At 41.5% G+C, this 15,751-nt stretch overlaps 1 protein-coding gene across 1 annotated transcript in view; it reads right to left on the bottom strand.

Moving 5' to 3' along the window:
* Positions 1 to 4,587: 4,587 nt before the first annotated feature.
* Positions 4,588 to 15,751, bottom strand: part of RNF130 (ring finger protein 130) — a 51,039-nt gene continuing 39,875 nt past the window's right edge. The window contains exons 8-10 of the mRNA XM_009322753.1: positions 15,388 to 15,592; positions 13,230 to 13,323; positions 4,588 to 4,700 (exon numbers count right to left, since the gene is read on the bottom strand). Of these exons, the coding sequence (XP_009321028.1) occupies positions 4,679 to 4,700; positions 13,230 to 13,323; positions 15,388 to 15,592 (321 nt within the window). The 3' untranslated portion in view covers positions 4,588 to 4,678. The remainder of the gene's footprint in view (positions 4,701 to 13,229; positions 13,324 to 15,387; positions 15,593 to 15,751) is intronic.

The following is a 15,751-nucleotide window of genomic DNA, read 5'->3' as shown; positions in this document are numbered from 1 at the left end:
ACAAGCACCAGGGAAACCTGGTGGGCCCGTGCGAGGTCAGAGTTTTGGCCAACAGGTCAGGACATCACCAATCGGGGGTTACGCAGCACCACGGCCCCACGCCGGGAGCAAAATCCCATCCAGAGCCCCGCTCTCGTCACTGCATCCCACAAGGAAGGGGTGTGGGGGTGTACCACCTTTTCTCTTGATTATTTCAAAGACATTGGAAACAAAGTAGAAATAAGCACCAACCTGCAAAAGTACAGTCTACCTTTCTCCTGATTTCCCCCCAGTCTGGTTAATTGGAGCATCTTTCCCTCTCTCATGCCCTCCCCTACTGAGCGGTTTCCACCCAGCGTGCCGGAGCACAGGCTGCCCTTACGGCAGTACCCTGCAGTGCAGCAAGTCTAGCAAGGAAGGGAAAAAAGTGAAGATATCTTTAAATATAACAACACATATGCAAGCTGTCACAGCACATCACGCACACTTCTGCACGGCTCAGGCTGGAAAATTAGGTCACATATGGACGTGTAACACGGGGTGAAAAAGGAGCAAAAGCTTTGCCTGTGAAGTTCAAGGTGTTTCCTGGTGTCCCTGCCCTGAGCCCTCCTGCCCTTCTCTCCCCACCCCACAGGGCCGGCAGCAGCCCTGCGGCTCTCGTGTTTGCCCCGCCATGCCTTGGCGTGTGCAGTGCCGTGCTACCTTCTTTGTTGTAAAAACCAGATGACTATTAGCTAAGCAAAAAAATACACATTTTTAACAATTAAGTCAACTCACTCCCCAGTAATTAGGCTGCAGAGCTGCCTGAACTTCAGCTCAGCCCTGGTGCCTTCATCCTTCAGCTCATGACCTATGACTGTGGCATTATCTCAAACCTAAACTGGACTAAATGAGTCCTGGAGCCTCAGCATGTCCCTTGCCTCCTGCAGACCTCCCTCTGCTTTTCAGTAGCTGGTAAAGCTCTTGGTTCTCCCAAGCCTTTGCACTGTTTTACATGACCGTGTTTAAAGAAAACAGAAGATGTGTAAAAGTCTCATAATATAGTCCTAAACACACTTATTTAACCACTTTTGGTCTTTCTTTGGCTTATGTAGGGTATCTGGCTATTCCTATAGCATCCTCAGGTGCCAAGGCAAGCATCCTAGCAGCAAGGGGACAGTGCAAACAGATACCAACACATGAGTTCAGTGGAGGGAGTAATCGTGAGTGTCGTTAAGTAAATTTTAACATGCTTCAAATTTAATACTTAATGTTAGTATTATAGGTAAAAAGCACACTTACAGTCTGGTTTTTTTACTGGCAATTATCCTCTAAGAACACAAGCAAACCTTGATTTTACAAATGTCTTATGGGAACATGCAAAACTTTCATAGAACAGGAGATTTGGGGTGGGGAAAGAGAAGGTGGACTACTAGGGTTTAAATAGTTTAGGGAAACACTTGGAGATAAAAGCTTTTTTTAGATGTAGAAGTCATAAAATTAATGTTTTCTGTTAAAAAGCACTTTTTTTTAACCTTAAAAATTATTTTCCAAGTTACTGGCACTTACAGTTCTTGGTAGATTGCAGTATATTTTACTTCTATGAAATGACTCAACCATACGCAGCACCACTGCAGCAGAACAAGAACAACGATGCTTATCAAGCTTTTTTATATACTGATTAACATTAAAAGGAAAACCTCAAACTTACCAGCACAGCCCATAAAAATCACCCATGTTGCTGTGCTGCCTCCTCCCCATCCTAAATATGACTAAGTAGAAGAACGCCTGCTACGGCACGTCCCAGCACGCAAGTAAGGATCAATTGTTTGAACTAGCTCTTAATTTTTCCAGCGTTGCAAGATTTTCCAAATCCAGGACATCAATTATAATTGTCAGCTCCCTTATCCAAGATGCTACAGCATTAATCCATTTTTATATCACTATGTCAGACCCTGATCTCCACAATCAGAGGCAAACCTTCCCTCCCCGCCATTGAAACAAAGATGTTAGGTTAGAAATAAGGAGATTTAACAAAATATAAGTGACATTATTTATTATTTTGTCTTTGGGGACTTTGTACTTTCTAATGTTTCTTTTAATTTCCATTCATTTCTGAGCTTTTCTGTATACTCTGGTACACAGCTGGTGCAAACAGTCTCAGCTGGAGCTGAGAAACTGTCAGTTTTGTTTTCGTGCCGAAACCGTGCCCCGGTGACGTTCCCAGTGGCCTTGGGGCAAATCCCTGCGTCGGGCTGAGGCAGCCCCTACAAGAAGGATTTGCCCGGAGCATCCGCGCCCCACACAGTGCTACAACGGGCTCTCCTACCCAAAACCGCGCTGGCAGGGCTCTGCACCGAGCTCGCGCTTTCGCTGTGGTGCCGGTGGCTGGGGCTTGCAGCACAGGGTAGGCTGTCGCGTGCTTGTTGGAAACACCCAGGCGCTTTTGTATTTAACCACGAACACCCAGGTGTTTGTCGGTTTATTGTAACCTGACTGCCCGCCACAGATAAAAACAAGCCCTGTAACATCCTTCAGAGATGGTGACTGTTCTCTCAGGCGTTTGCTTTCGGAAGTTTCCCGCTCTCACATGTCTGCCTGCTGTGATCTCGCAGATGTAATTGCGAAAACAGGGGTTGCTCAATCAGCCCTTCTGCCACCCCCGAGCCCTGTACAGGCCTGAGCGCAGCTCAGCCAGGCTGGCTTTGGGAGCTCTGCCCGGGCTCGCCGGTGCTGTTGGGAGCTGACCCCCTTTGCACATCCGCAAGGAGAGGAAGGATGCTGACCACGACCCGCTCAAGCCACCGGCTAGCATTTTCTGCGACCTTCGCTTCCGCTTTGTGTTAAAGCGGGTGTTAAAATTGTGCTCAGAAGTCCGGGGTTTAAGTGTATTTCTAGAGTAAGCTGAATGACAATAGAAGTGCATTTGGTAAATATAAATGTGGGTATTATGAGAAAAACCTCCTTACACTTCACACCACCCACTCTTGAATTATCAGATTAAATAAAGCTGACACACAGCAACAAAAGTCAAAGCACGCTCAGCAAAGAGGATCATTTCCTCATTTTACAGAGCTGTGTTTTTCTCTTAAACATCCGTGTTAAAGACACAGCTGAAGCACAGTTCAGGTAAGGATATATGTCAAGCAGACTGCTGTACAATTAAAAAACAGAATAGAGGGGAAGTTCCCCTGCTTGTGGCAAAAGCGGATGAAATGAAAGCGTGGCAGGGTATGTCTTACCTTTCTTTTTGGCTTAACTGATTTCTCAAGATTCCTATACAGATGGTGAAGCTTTGTTTCACATTACAAGGACACAAATGCATTTCTACACCTACAGTAACTTAAGACTGCAATGGAGAAAAATCCGAACATTCATTAAACAGCTATGCATTGTCCGTTAGGAAAAGGTGGAGCAGAAGCACTCGCTCCTCCACGTCTGCTCATTTGATGAACGCTGCGGACGACTTAACTCCAGAGGTTCCTCTCTTGCTCTCCATTTCTACATTACTCTTTCAGAAGCTTGCAAACAATTTTCATTTCCCCACCGCTTTTGTCACACGCCAGTAAAAATTGATTTTTCCTGCAGAGTGTCAAAGCGGTTGCTGCTTTCCTTTCTTCTTCTGCTTTCTGCATTCCCATTATTGATGTCAGTGGGAAAGGGCACGGCTTAGAGAATGTGTTTGTTATTTAACTGTTGCAGATCTCAACGGGAGAACGGGATAAGAAGCTTACCTCTTTTCTTCTCTGTGTAATGCCAACATGCTGGCTTTTAAAAAACCTCAGTGAAAAATTCGGTGGATTTTTTAACACCACCCCCCCCCCAAAAAAAAAAAAAGTTAAGTGAGAAAGAAAGCTAATTAGATTCCTGCATATTTCAAAAAGTCTAATGGTTTTCAGGTAGATCAAGTGCTGGTTCTGTGAATGTCCTCTCTATAGAAAGAGACTCACTTGACTGGAGCACACGGAAGGACCAAAAGTATATTCTGTGTAGGCCGTTTTTCTCCTGCTTCAATTGAATTGGAGAAAAAACCAAGCATCAAGTTCCTTGAAATCTTTCTGCAAATGCAGGCCCTCTCTGCAGCTTCAACGTCAGACTGGCTTGCTATTGTCCGGGGTTACTTGGGTTGTAGGAAACTCAATGCACTTATAAAGGTCCCTTTCAGAAGTAAGGTTATGGATTGACCAAGATATACGAGTGCTTTTACCAGTCACTGGCCATCTCCTCTGCAACCAGTTCCCTTTCTGACATTGCCCAACCGTCTGGACAATTAAAAAAATGGAAACAGCAGATGCCTGTGTAAGAGACGCATTTGCAGTACAACACAAACTCTTAGGACCACCGTAAAACCTCTTCTGCATCGCCGCGGCTGGACCGACACAGCTCCCCATGCTGTTACTCAGCAATTTCCATCAGACAATCTTGCTTGCGCGCAACTCTTTGTCAGCTCAAAGATGCCACCCTCAGAAACCACCACAGCTGGTCTTCATCTTTGCAATTGAGAAGGCGGGTTCATGTTCTGGAAAAAGCAGCTCTTCTTCAGACAAAGGAGATCCATGGAAAGAGTACACAACAATAGGAATGAGAAATGAAAAAAACGGAAAAAGGGCCAGGAAGGAGCATGGATTCCTTTCAGGTTTTGTTCTCATCATACATGTCCAAGGCAGGCTCGATGGTTGAGAACTCGCTCTCGTAGACCAGGCTTCGAGGGGACAGAGAGTTACGATGAAAGAAGTGACTGCCTACAAGAGGTAGAACAAAACCTCATTAGAAACACACATGAACAACATAAGAACTGAGTAAAGCATCCTCATACACAGCTGCCGACCACAAACACAGTATGCATGGAAAAAATAGCCACCCTTTAACACAAACCAGTAATAGCCATATGAAATAGTTCACCTCTGTTCGTGTGCTCCCCTGCCAGTTCATAGCAACTGCTTTCCATATGCATGAACAATCCCACCTCAAATGGTTCTTTCACAACAGGTCAAGTCTGAGCAAGGCTGGGGCAGGCCGGAGTTTCGTACTCGGTGCTTGCTGTTCATTTACAGCCTTGCAAATCAGGCACGTGCTTCCTTGAGAAACCCAGAAACCTTTGGTAGGCGCCCACTTCCCTATGCCGTGCACCAGCACAAAGTGCTCCGGCACGGGGTCGAAAGGAACGAGCAGGCTGAGCAAGGAGGTCACCAAGGATCGTCCAACCGATGCCGCTGAAAGCCTGACCTCCTCCAGAGCTCAGCAACTTCCATCCACCCGGAGTCACCTTCTAGAAATAGGCACCTACGTATTTCCTTACACAGAACCAAAGGAGACCCAACCCTCTTCTCCAACACTGGTGATACCCAAAACAAGCACCAAGTGGCTGTTGATAGAGTAGGGAATGGAAGTTCATTTTTTTTTCCTCGGCGGCCTGCTGTTCCCGTGGCTCTCCAAACCCACAGATGTGTTTTGCAAGGAGCCCAGCCCTACTGCTGTATAAACGGTTCTCTCTGAAAGCATCTATCAGATCAGGCCCTTGGCCAAAACATTTCATTACTCGGTTTCTCGATCCCAGGGGGGGATTAGCTGGGAGCAAGGCTGCTTAGATTACAATACACCAGGCAGCCTCACGAGCCAAATTGGAGGCAACTGAAAAGCTTCCAAGTTCATCAGGAAGGCACTCAGCAAACCAAGGTGCCTCCAGTTTCAGGCATCAGTGGAGCAAGGCACTTGGGGGATTGCAGTTTTAGCCCTGGCAGAATTTAGGTGCTTAAATCCTCCTTTCTTTGCCAAATTTTGAGTCCAGCCTATGACCTTCTGAAATAGAGCTTACAAAAGATATGAAGGAAGAAGAATTCAGCTGCTACTGTCCAAAACACCTTTTCTCCTTCCCCACTCACCCAAAAGACAGACTCGGAAAAGAAAAAAAAGAAGTCCTTGTTAGGATTAAAAAGAAAAAGCTAGAGTTACAATCAAATGCGTAGAATTGTTGAAAGAGCAGAAACAAAAATGAATTTTGCACTTATCAAAGCAGAGGCCTCATAACAGCACTGGATGGAAGAGTCAGGGACACTGTAGACGGGCTCCATGCAAACTCATTTTGCAAGCAAGCTGCCATCCTGATTTGCAGCAAACTCTGGCCGGGGCTGCACAGCAATTATGTGCCCAGGTCAAATCCTTGTTAAGAACAGCAGCAAACTGCAGCTGGCCAACCTATCTGCTGCCGGTTTCCTAAACCTCCTCTAAACCTCCCTTTTATCACCAAAAGCCAGTACACACGCTCACTCCACCATTTGCACTGAGAAGGGGAAGTTCTCATAAGCAAATTAATTTATTTTTGATTGTGTAGTTAACTGAAACAAGTGAAATTAGTAGTTACATTGCATAGGGGTGAATTGCTCATTCTGCCAGGAGCATATATCCAGGTATTTGGAAGAAGTGTACTGTATTGGAATACACTTTGCAGAAGCAGGTCAGTAGGGGATGATGAACACCCACTTTCTAGATCTGAAAGCTCTCCCAAATTTACAGGTTTCTAAAACTGGGCAATGCTTAAAAAAAAAAAAAAGTTGAGTTTTTAGGGAACATAAGCTTGGAACTATGACTTCCAGCTGATCAGTCTGTCTTTAAACAAAAAAACCTGAACCTACTTTGAAATTATACCAGATAAAACTGATTTCAAGGTTCTTCTTGAAATGTGTTATGGGTCAGGATCATTTAATTTTTGATGACTGAGTCTCAGCTTGCAGTTGAAATAAGCCATGGATATTGGATGTTTCATCTCCCTTTCCTCCACCTGCTGAAATGTTACATACTGAACAGCCAATGCTGAAACGAAACAAAGGGGATTCTAAAAGCTCGGTGTTGCTTTTATTTTTATTACACAAAAATCAAACAAGGGATTAGGAAGCAGACAGCCCCGGCTGTCATTTCCTCTGTGTGCGCCCACACTTCCACTCTAGTAGATTCAAGGGAGAGATTTAATCAACAGGCAGACAGGTCATCCGACAACAAATATTTTCAATTAATCCGGAAAAAGGCACTGTATATCCAACACCTCTAAAATTCTTTACTGTGATGTTTTCTCGCTTCTTGGCCAAAGAAATTTAAGCCACCCACTTCCAGGGAGGCTGCATGTTTCCATACAGATACAAATCTCTTGACTTTCATATCACTTTTGGGACACATCACCCATTCTTTTCCTAAATGTCTCTCTCCTCTACCATTCAGCGCAGTCTGCCCAGTGCTGAAAATCCAGCTGCTGCTCAGTGCTTTTCAACGCTCGATCCTCACATGCTCTAATAACCAGGTCAGTATCATTGCCCACAACTTACGGCTAGAGGAACAGTCAGCAGGGCACAGTGACCCAGCTACGCTCATCTTTAGCGGTTTTCTGCATTATGTTTGTTTAAAAACGTTGCATCAGTCCAGTTGATAAATTTATTGAATAAATGTAGTTTAAGGACAAGTAGAAACATCCACAGTTCCAAGTTCAGCTTATGAATCTGTTCTTCCTATTTTGCACTTACCAAGAAAGATCCAGATTTATCCCTTAGGTATGGAAAACAAATGGGAAGTCTGCATTCAGTTTTAATATATGAAAATGAATTCTTCAGTGCTCTCTGCCACTATTCATTATATACTTCCAAAAAGCTTTTCAGATAACTTGTATTGTGTCTGAAAATAAACATACTACCCTGGAATTGATCTTTATAGCTACATAGGATGCTGCAGAAGTGAGCACACCACCAAGGCCAAAAATATAAGAGACATGGCATTGCTGTAGCATTGCAGATTCATCAGGAGTATCACCTTGTGTTCCCTTTCCATCTCAAAGTATTTTACTGCCCTCAGTCATTAATCATGGCCATCTTCTGCCACAAGCTACAATCCCTCCGCAGCTCCTCTGGCACAATGACTACTTAATGTGGAAACCTGATCCGAGCACTCCCTCTCTCAGACAATGTTTTAGACACCCTCTTGGTTAAGAAACAACAGAGCAGGATTATTTCATAAAGCATCCTTTCCTCGAAGCCAGCTGTTTAGCAAGGCACTGCTACTCCCTCTTGAACTATACCCTATTATACCCTTCTGTCAGCCTAGTCCTGCCATCTTTGCAACATCTGGAAAGAGGGACCAGCTCTTCTTTCCTCTCACTGTTATGATTATGCATATGCGAGTAACATTACTCATCTTTTATGTGTGGATATCTAAAGCATGGTAGGCAACAGAAACTTTGGGAATTTCCTTCTTGTGCCTATCCAGAGTCAAAAAATTGAGTTTCTGGGATGGTGCGGAGTCCATCTTTCAATATATATATTTCATTAACAGGATAAACTTACATTGCTAGCCTGACCTGTAATTAACCTAGCAGATACTGTCTGTACTTTTATTAACACTTTATTGAGACAATTGTTAGAGGCTCAAATGAAAGATTAAAAAAGATGGCCCTGGATTATTTAAATCCTCTGTGGAGGGAAACGCACTAGAAGCCCCGTCAACCATTTTGTTTCCAATATCCTCTCAACTTCTCCTTCTGCTGCTGTTCTGTAGAAGAAACACGAACTGGAACTGTTTGTGGTGCCTTCTACATCTGGGTCACCACGTTGTTCGGGCTGTCCCTCTACATCCCTCCTGATAGCGTTAAAAAGCACTTAAGCATTTTTGTTTCAGGAGACAAGCACAAACTTACCAATTTTACTACTGCTGTTGAGAGATGGGTGAAAAAAAAAAGTGTCACCCTTTTGTTTCATAGCCTGTACCCTAAATCACGCTTTAACCACATTCCTCCATTTTTGGCAACAATGCTCAGTTGACACACAGTGTATTTTACAAGGAGATAGTCCTCAGACACAGTATGTTTGAGGTTTTTTTCCCCTTCATGAGTAAGTCCAATGGGGTTTTCCAGTCCTTCAAAATGCACTTACTGCTCTATTGATTGTCTTCATGTTTCTTTCAAAATTTCACAAGGACACACTGAAAAATAATTCTATTAAATGAACTGAAGCTATCACATACTTCATTTCTTATTATAAAAGCTGCCTTCTCAGCTGAAGCCTGCTGGACAGATAAGAACTAAGAAACTATTTTAATGTAAACTCTGGCGGTGTTCCTGAACTCTGAAAGTGCCTATACATAAAAATAAAATTAAATTAAATCCTCTATTACCCAGTACATAAAAAAATTAAATCTTACGTAAAATTGGTTCTCTCTGTTCATTTAATTAAATTAGAAAGCATTAAGTTTCAAATGTCTACATCTTGATACGAGAACAACAAAAACAAACGCAGAATAGGTTTTAACTTCTATCAATTATATTTTCCTTACCAATTTGTTACCTTCATCTACCCATCTCATTAACTCAAGCATTAGCATTTGGCTGCAAATCAGATCCGCATGTTTTAACTGACTGTTGTGAAACTACTCATACACCACTTGCATAAGTAAACTTGCGTGAAACAGCCTGAGTGAGGACAGTGATGGGAGATGTTTTCCCTCTGCCTCCTCACCAGTAAAAAAGCCATGGCAAGAAGGGACATGTTTGCATAGAGTTTCTACATTACAGTAAAGACCATTATCAATCTTTCATGATCAGAATTTGAACAAAAACTAACTCCTGTCACTAACATGAAAGGAGGCTTCACAGATGACAGTGGGGGAAAACGCTACCTTTTCACTTCGTATTAGGAAGAAGTGGTTTAGAGAAGCTTCACTTTCATCAGAAAGAAGGGTGGGGTGACAGCAAAAGACAGAAAAGGTTTATGATTTGTATGTCGAGAAAACAGTGTTGCAAACCTTCAGCAATGCCTGACCTGAAGACAAAAATCATACTGCAATCCTCCCAGTGTGACACAGGAGTGTTACAGGAGAACTGGAGAAAATGTTCTTATTTCAAATTAATTCTCAGCTGGAGCCAAGGTAAGCCCATTACACACTAGAATGCTTGGCCCAGCTTTTTTCCTTAATGAGTTGGTATGGAGCGATTGCTAATAATACTCTTGTTAGTCATTCCAGTGCTGGGTGGCATCATAAGAATGGCACTGCGTGAGATTTCCACTTGTTAGCTTATGTGTCCCAAAATGAAAGGAGAAGAGTACAGATCTGCAAAGATGAAATCGTTCAAAGGAAATAAAGCACCTTATAAAATATACAAAAGGCTGTCCGACTTAAGTACTAACACAGAAAGTCCAAGAAAAATAAAATTCTCACAGAGTAAGATTTCATAATTAAAGTATTTTTTATTTCTTCACGTTTTGCTTAATACAAAGCTTTGGCATCAGCAAATTTTATGAAAAAATAGAATGTACTAAATAATTGCTTGTGCTGCATGATCGATAAATGATGCATAAAAATAGGTGTCTCTCTCCAAGGCAATTGGCCGGAAAGCGTTTCTTCAATACCATTCTGCTCTGTGGGGCAGGAAAAAAAAGGAACAAAATATTTATATTAAAGTTAATACTGCCAATACTAAAAAAACCAAAAATCCTGTAAAAGTAAGTTAGTGAGAAATGACTAATTATACAAGGCCAGAGCATTAGAAGAGGTCTGTACTCCTTACATCACTCTTACAGGACCAATAAAACAGACAGGACAGCCAGAGGTTTGAGCACTTCTAAACTTTTGAGGAAACTCCATCTGCTACTGAAAACTTTCTCTAAGTGGTGCTATCCAACATCTGGGCTTTTTGGACTTTAAAACACAGTTATACAGTAATTTCTGACCCTTCCCTAAGAAGCAAGGCAAAATGTGCTGCTTCTGTTCCTTTAAATCACTACCTAAATAATTTAATAGTAACGGTGCATGAATATTATGAGACCAAGAGAAAGCAGCTGGTTCCTTACTTTCTTATCACTTAGACAATGTTTACTCTTATCAGGAACGATTTAAAAGTGCATATGTGTGTATATATACATACGCACAAACATATATATACACACAACTGGAACTATTGCTCTAAGTAAGTATGTTTAAGATGAACACAGAACAAAAAGGATCAGGACATGTTTTTTGGCAAGTTTTAATGCAGAATATTTGGCACGTTTTACTTGCATCAGCATATTACGTGGCCTCATTCTTGCTACTGTTGTTTTCTGATAAGCTTCCTCTTGAAACGCTACCATAGCAAATGTAGGGTATGCCAGCACTGCTTTTTATATGGAGAACAGCACAAAAAGCAGATATGCTGTTATGACATTTAATGGAAATTGCAGTGAGAGGGAGCTGCCATATATTTGGCATGATACTCAGCACAGGAAATGCTTTGTCTGGCACTGGGGAACATAAGGTGTCAATGAAACAATAAATCTAAGAATTAGTGTCATACATACACATTTTAAACTGTCTAAAATGAGTAGTTGAACCTAGCAGCACTTGTGGAGGCTGCTTAGATCCCAAAGGATTCGGTTGAAAAGCTGTTGAGGTTCAAGGCTACAGCTAGGTACCTCAGTTACCTAATAAGTGATTTTTGACAGCTCTGGTTTCTGCGGTTGCTAGTTTTCTTAAGTCTGCCTCAAAGCGTACGCTCGTATATGCCTGCATTTTCATTCCTATCACTGGGGAAAGGAGCTCTCCTTACATCAGCACGCCCTTTGTTTGTACTAAGGGAACATCACTGTGAAAACACTTTGCTGGAGGCCCTAACTCTGCCAATGTGAAGAAGCTTCCCCTTTCAGTAAAAATAGACCCAGATCCGACTGAGCAAAAGACAACAAAAAGAAGAGTTGCAAGGCAAGGCAGAAATGCAACTGCTATCAGTGCCCACATCTGGATGATACTACGTGGGCTACAGTTCCTTTGTCTTCTTCCTAATGATGTGGAAATGCCCAGAAATGCAGACATTCCCGTTTCACAACTCATCTTGCTCCATGCTTTCCCAAGCTATTTTTCAGTGCAGATTAACTGTGTTCAGCTACAGCTATGTTGCCAAGTTGCTGACTGATAGTTGCAATTTCAAGATTTTGACAAAGGGGGAAAAAAAAAAAAATCAGGAGACTTGATAGGGCTATTTGACATTCTAAAACTATTCTTCATTAAGCCCTTTTTGAATTAGCATCTAAAAAGAGGAAAGGAAGATTTGCAAATTAGTGGTAATCAAAGGTCCCTGATGACCAAAACCTCTAAGAACTTATTATAGCCCCTCCTGAAGAAGATTAGCTTGAGACTGTCTAGAATTTTACACTGGAGACTATTAGACATGTTTCCATCTTATCGAGGACACCTTATACTTTCCAAACAGCAAGTAAAAAAAGCAATTCTTTCTCTTATCTCAAAAAAAAAAAAAAAGGAAATTATGTTTATAAAGCTACATTTCCAGGCTGCACAGGAGACTGGCTTTGAATCTCACCCCACTTTGGTAAGAGATCAACACATTAATAGAAACTCAGCTGCATCAAGATGTTCAGAGACAAAGAAAGATGTTGACACTTTCCCTTCCCAAATAAATAAATTATGATGAAATATGTATCCTGAGCCCAGATGTTCCGTACACCTAAATGAAAATAGCTAGATGTACCTAGTTAATATATCTGTAGAACAAATTTATACTTGCCCACACACAGAACTGTAAAAAAAGATTGAAAGTCACGTGCTAGAGTCATTTCTTGTCCAGCCTGTCTGAAGGGAGGCATTGGGGGTGTGTATAAAAATTAAGAAGTGTGGATGTCTTTAAGCACTCTTTTGACTGCAATTCTTAAGCATACTCAAATGAGAGGTCAGAAGACTGGTCTGCTCTCTTCACTTGAGATTAGAAACAGTAGTGTATTCATTGCTTTCATCTCTCCCTCTCCTAAGAGCAAAAAGGTAGTTTTCTATTTAAATACCTTTTTTCTTAGCTGAAAGTGTGCCAACTAGGAATACAGATTTTTTTTTTTTTAATACGAAATTTGACTACGAAGATGAGGTGAAAACTGTCAAAGGCAACTGATGGTAATAATTTTTGGCTCTGCCAGGCGAATTTTGAACATGGGGATTTAATGGCAGAAATGTAATGTTTACCTAGACCATTGATCAAAAACTGAACATAAATATTCTTTCTTTTCCCCATTCCATGTCTCCATTTAGCAAGGAGATTTCCTCAGACAATCCAGCTAAATATAAATTAAGAGGGACTTCAGATGTTACCCTGGAACCTACTGTTAACAGAGAGGCTTACATTTGAGAAAAGCAGAAAAGGCATTTGATTCTTTGAAAACTGCATTTTCCCCCTTCTCTATTCTCTTGGTATTTGTTCCCAATGTTGTCCATGACACACACCCACAGAAATATAAAGAAACATCTGAATATTTACTTACTCATTAGCATTCAAGCTAGCTGTGGCTTTGATGATCATGTAGCAGAGTGTAAGGGCACTGAGGAGGCCAAAACTGGCAATAATAAACCATTCTTCTGTTGACAAAGGAAAGGGAGGAAATCACTCGTGGGAGAAGGCTTATGTCAAAGCGATGCCAATATTTCCCTCAAACACCACTGGCGGAAGGCAAGAGGCTTCTAAGCCATGACTGGCACCAGGAGGTGAAGCAGAAGGAGGTTAGCCACAGAGTTACTGACTGGAGAAGGCTAGCAAAGAAGAAGTGGAAAGAGGTGTGGAAAAAAAGCATGGCACAACAATATTTCCTGGCTGAGCCCAAGGGTTAGTGATAAAGAAAGATTACTTAACAATGTAAAGTGAAATGCAGGAACAAGGGAAAATGTAATGAAAAGTCTGTCCGCCCCCACGTCAGAAAAGGTTGTCAGGGTTGGTTTAGATTTGCTGAGATGCAGCTCTTGACATAAGCACACCCAGTATACTTTCACGCTTAATTTGTGTTTTCACCCCCTCCCTCCTGAATAAATGCTATAGTGTTACTTTAAAAAAACAACAAAAAAATAGGATAGCTTATTCAACAGTAAAACATAACTGGAGTTTCCTATTCAATAGACAGGAATACAACATAGAAAAATAATTTCAACATTAGTGTATACATACAGAAACATTAAAAAAAATAAAAAGTAGTATAAAGAAGGCTATTAAAGAATGTTCACTATTCAAAAATTCTCCCTCTTCAAAATCAATTTGGCACATCATAATAGATCAGAATACAAACATTTTTGTTGAATATGGCTTTTGGTTTAACTCTCAAGCATCAAAGAATGCATGTGTCATCCATAAAATCCAAACATTTGAATAGCCTTTTCTAAAGCTTTATTTTATAAACATTGTCAGAATGAACTGTTGCTGATTATTTCTTGTTTTACCCTGCCATCCCATCTGTGCAAGAGCAGTACTACAGTTGGGAACAGACAGTAAAAATACTTTCTGTAAAACCAAGTAGTGGAAAGTTTCAGTTAAACTAGACTTTTCCCACCCATGACAAGAAAAGCAGCACACCAACAGATTGGCTCTCTGTTCAATAGAGCTGAATGCAAGATGAATCAGATGTCGAACACTGCATGACAAAGTGACTTACTGGCTTTGTAAAGAATCTAGATTTTGTATGTGGATTTTTCCTTCTCAGATCAGGACATTTCTGGATACAGACTACGTGTTTCATAAGAGGAGATTTTTTTAATGAGACATTTACTTTGCTACAGCATCTAACGAAACACTCTAATGGACTGTATCAGTTACAGATACATGTATCAGTGGCAAACTGTGCCCCTAAGTTCAAAATGTAGATCATAGATGCACATAAGGAAAATACAAGGAGAAAGCTAGACTGTTGTACTGCATGGATTCTATTTTTGCAATTCAGCCAGAAAAACAACCATTCATGCATCAAATTGAGACTATACAGCATATGGAAAAATGATGCAATTCCACACATATTATATTCATTATAGTGCTATTATACATTAAAAACCCTAGGTAAAATCCAGTGAGTGGAAATTTCCCATGCTGTTCTTATGGATAAGAGCTTGCAAGCAGTGCAGGAACAGTTTTCTGATGTCATAAAACACTTGGACAATACTCAAATGTTGGTACATTAAATACTGTTTTTAACTCACAAATTTTGTAAGAAGAACCATCTACTAAGAGACATCAGAATTCCAGTAGTAATGTTCTCGGGGGAAAAAATGTCTACAGAAATAGTGATCAGCTAAAATATTTATATTTGTATAAATTATTGCATGTAAAGTATTCTGAAAGGGTAAATAATGGTTTTGGCAATCCAGCTTCTCCTACTGGTTACCAAATTCAGGAGGGTTATTTTGTTGCCATTTTAGTTCATCCAGTGTTCTCTGCATGCAGATCGAAATGGATATACCATTAATAATGAAAGTGTTGGCACTGTTGCACGTAGAGTTGCCGGTTTCAATATAGAGCGTTATGCCTCTTACAGGGACACTGAGGTCACCTTTGTCCCTGCAGGTAAACCTTTCATCACGGCCCTGCAGCACAGAGCTACAGCAAACCAAGTGCCACATACCGAGAGAACCATAGAACAGTACTGGAAGCCAAAGAAAACTTACTTGTCACAGCAATGTTGATCTCTCCCGACCTTGGCGTTAGCTCTCCGTCCTGTGGAAGCTGTGACATCCCAGAGGTGCGCAGGGGCTCCAGGCTGAGAGAGCTGTCATTGGCAAAATCGCCAAGTGCTGATCGCCTGCTAGCTGGCTGGCCTCTGGTGAGCCTTTCCATGTCAAAGGCTACATTGTCTGTACACGGCACACTTGGCTGGAAAAACAAGCGACTCCACATTACAGTGGTGAATATTCGACATGTAGCAAACCTATAAACTGAGTAAAAACCACACATACACGCTATTCAGCCACTATGGCTGTCCTCACGGGAGAGAAACACACGAATTAGCAAGTTCTATCCAAAGTTGCTCCT

The sequence above is a fragment of the Pygoscelis adeliae genome, unplaced genomic scaffold (assembly GCF_000699105.1).
Source record: "Pygoscelis adeliae isolate BGI_AS28 unplaced genomic scaffold, ASM69910v1 Scaffold34, whole genome shotgun sequence".
Classification (NCBI taxonomy): Eukaryota; Metazoa; Chordata; class Aves; order Sphenisciformes; family Spheniscidae; genus Pygoscelis; species Pygoscelis adeliae.
The sequence above is the reverse complement of the archived record's forward strand: the minus strand, read 5'-3'. Positions and strand labels throughout refer to the sequence as shown.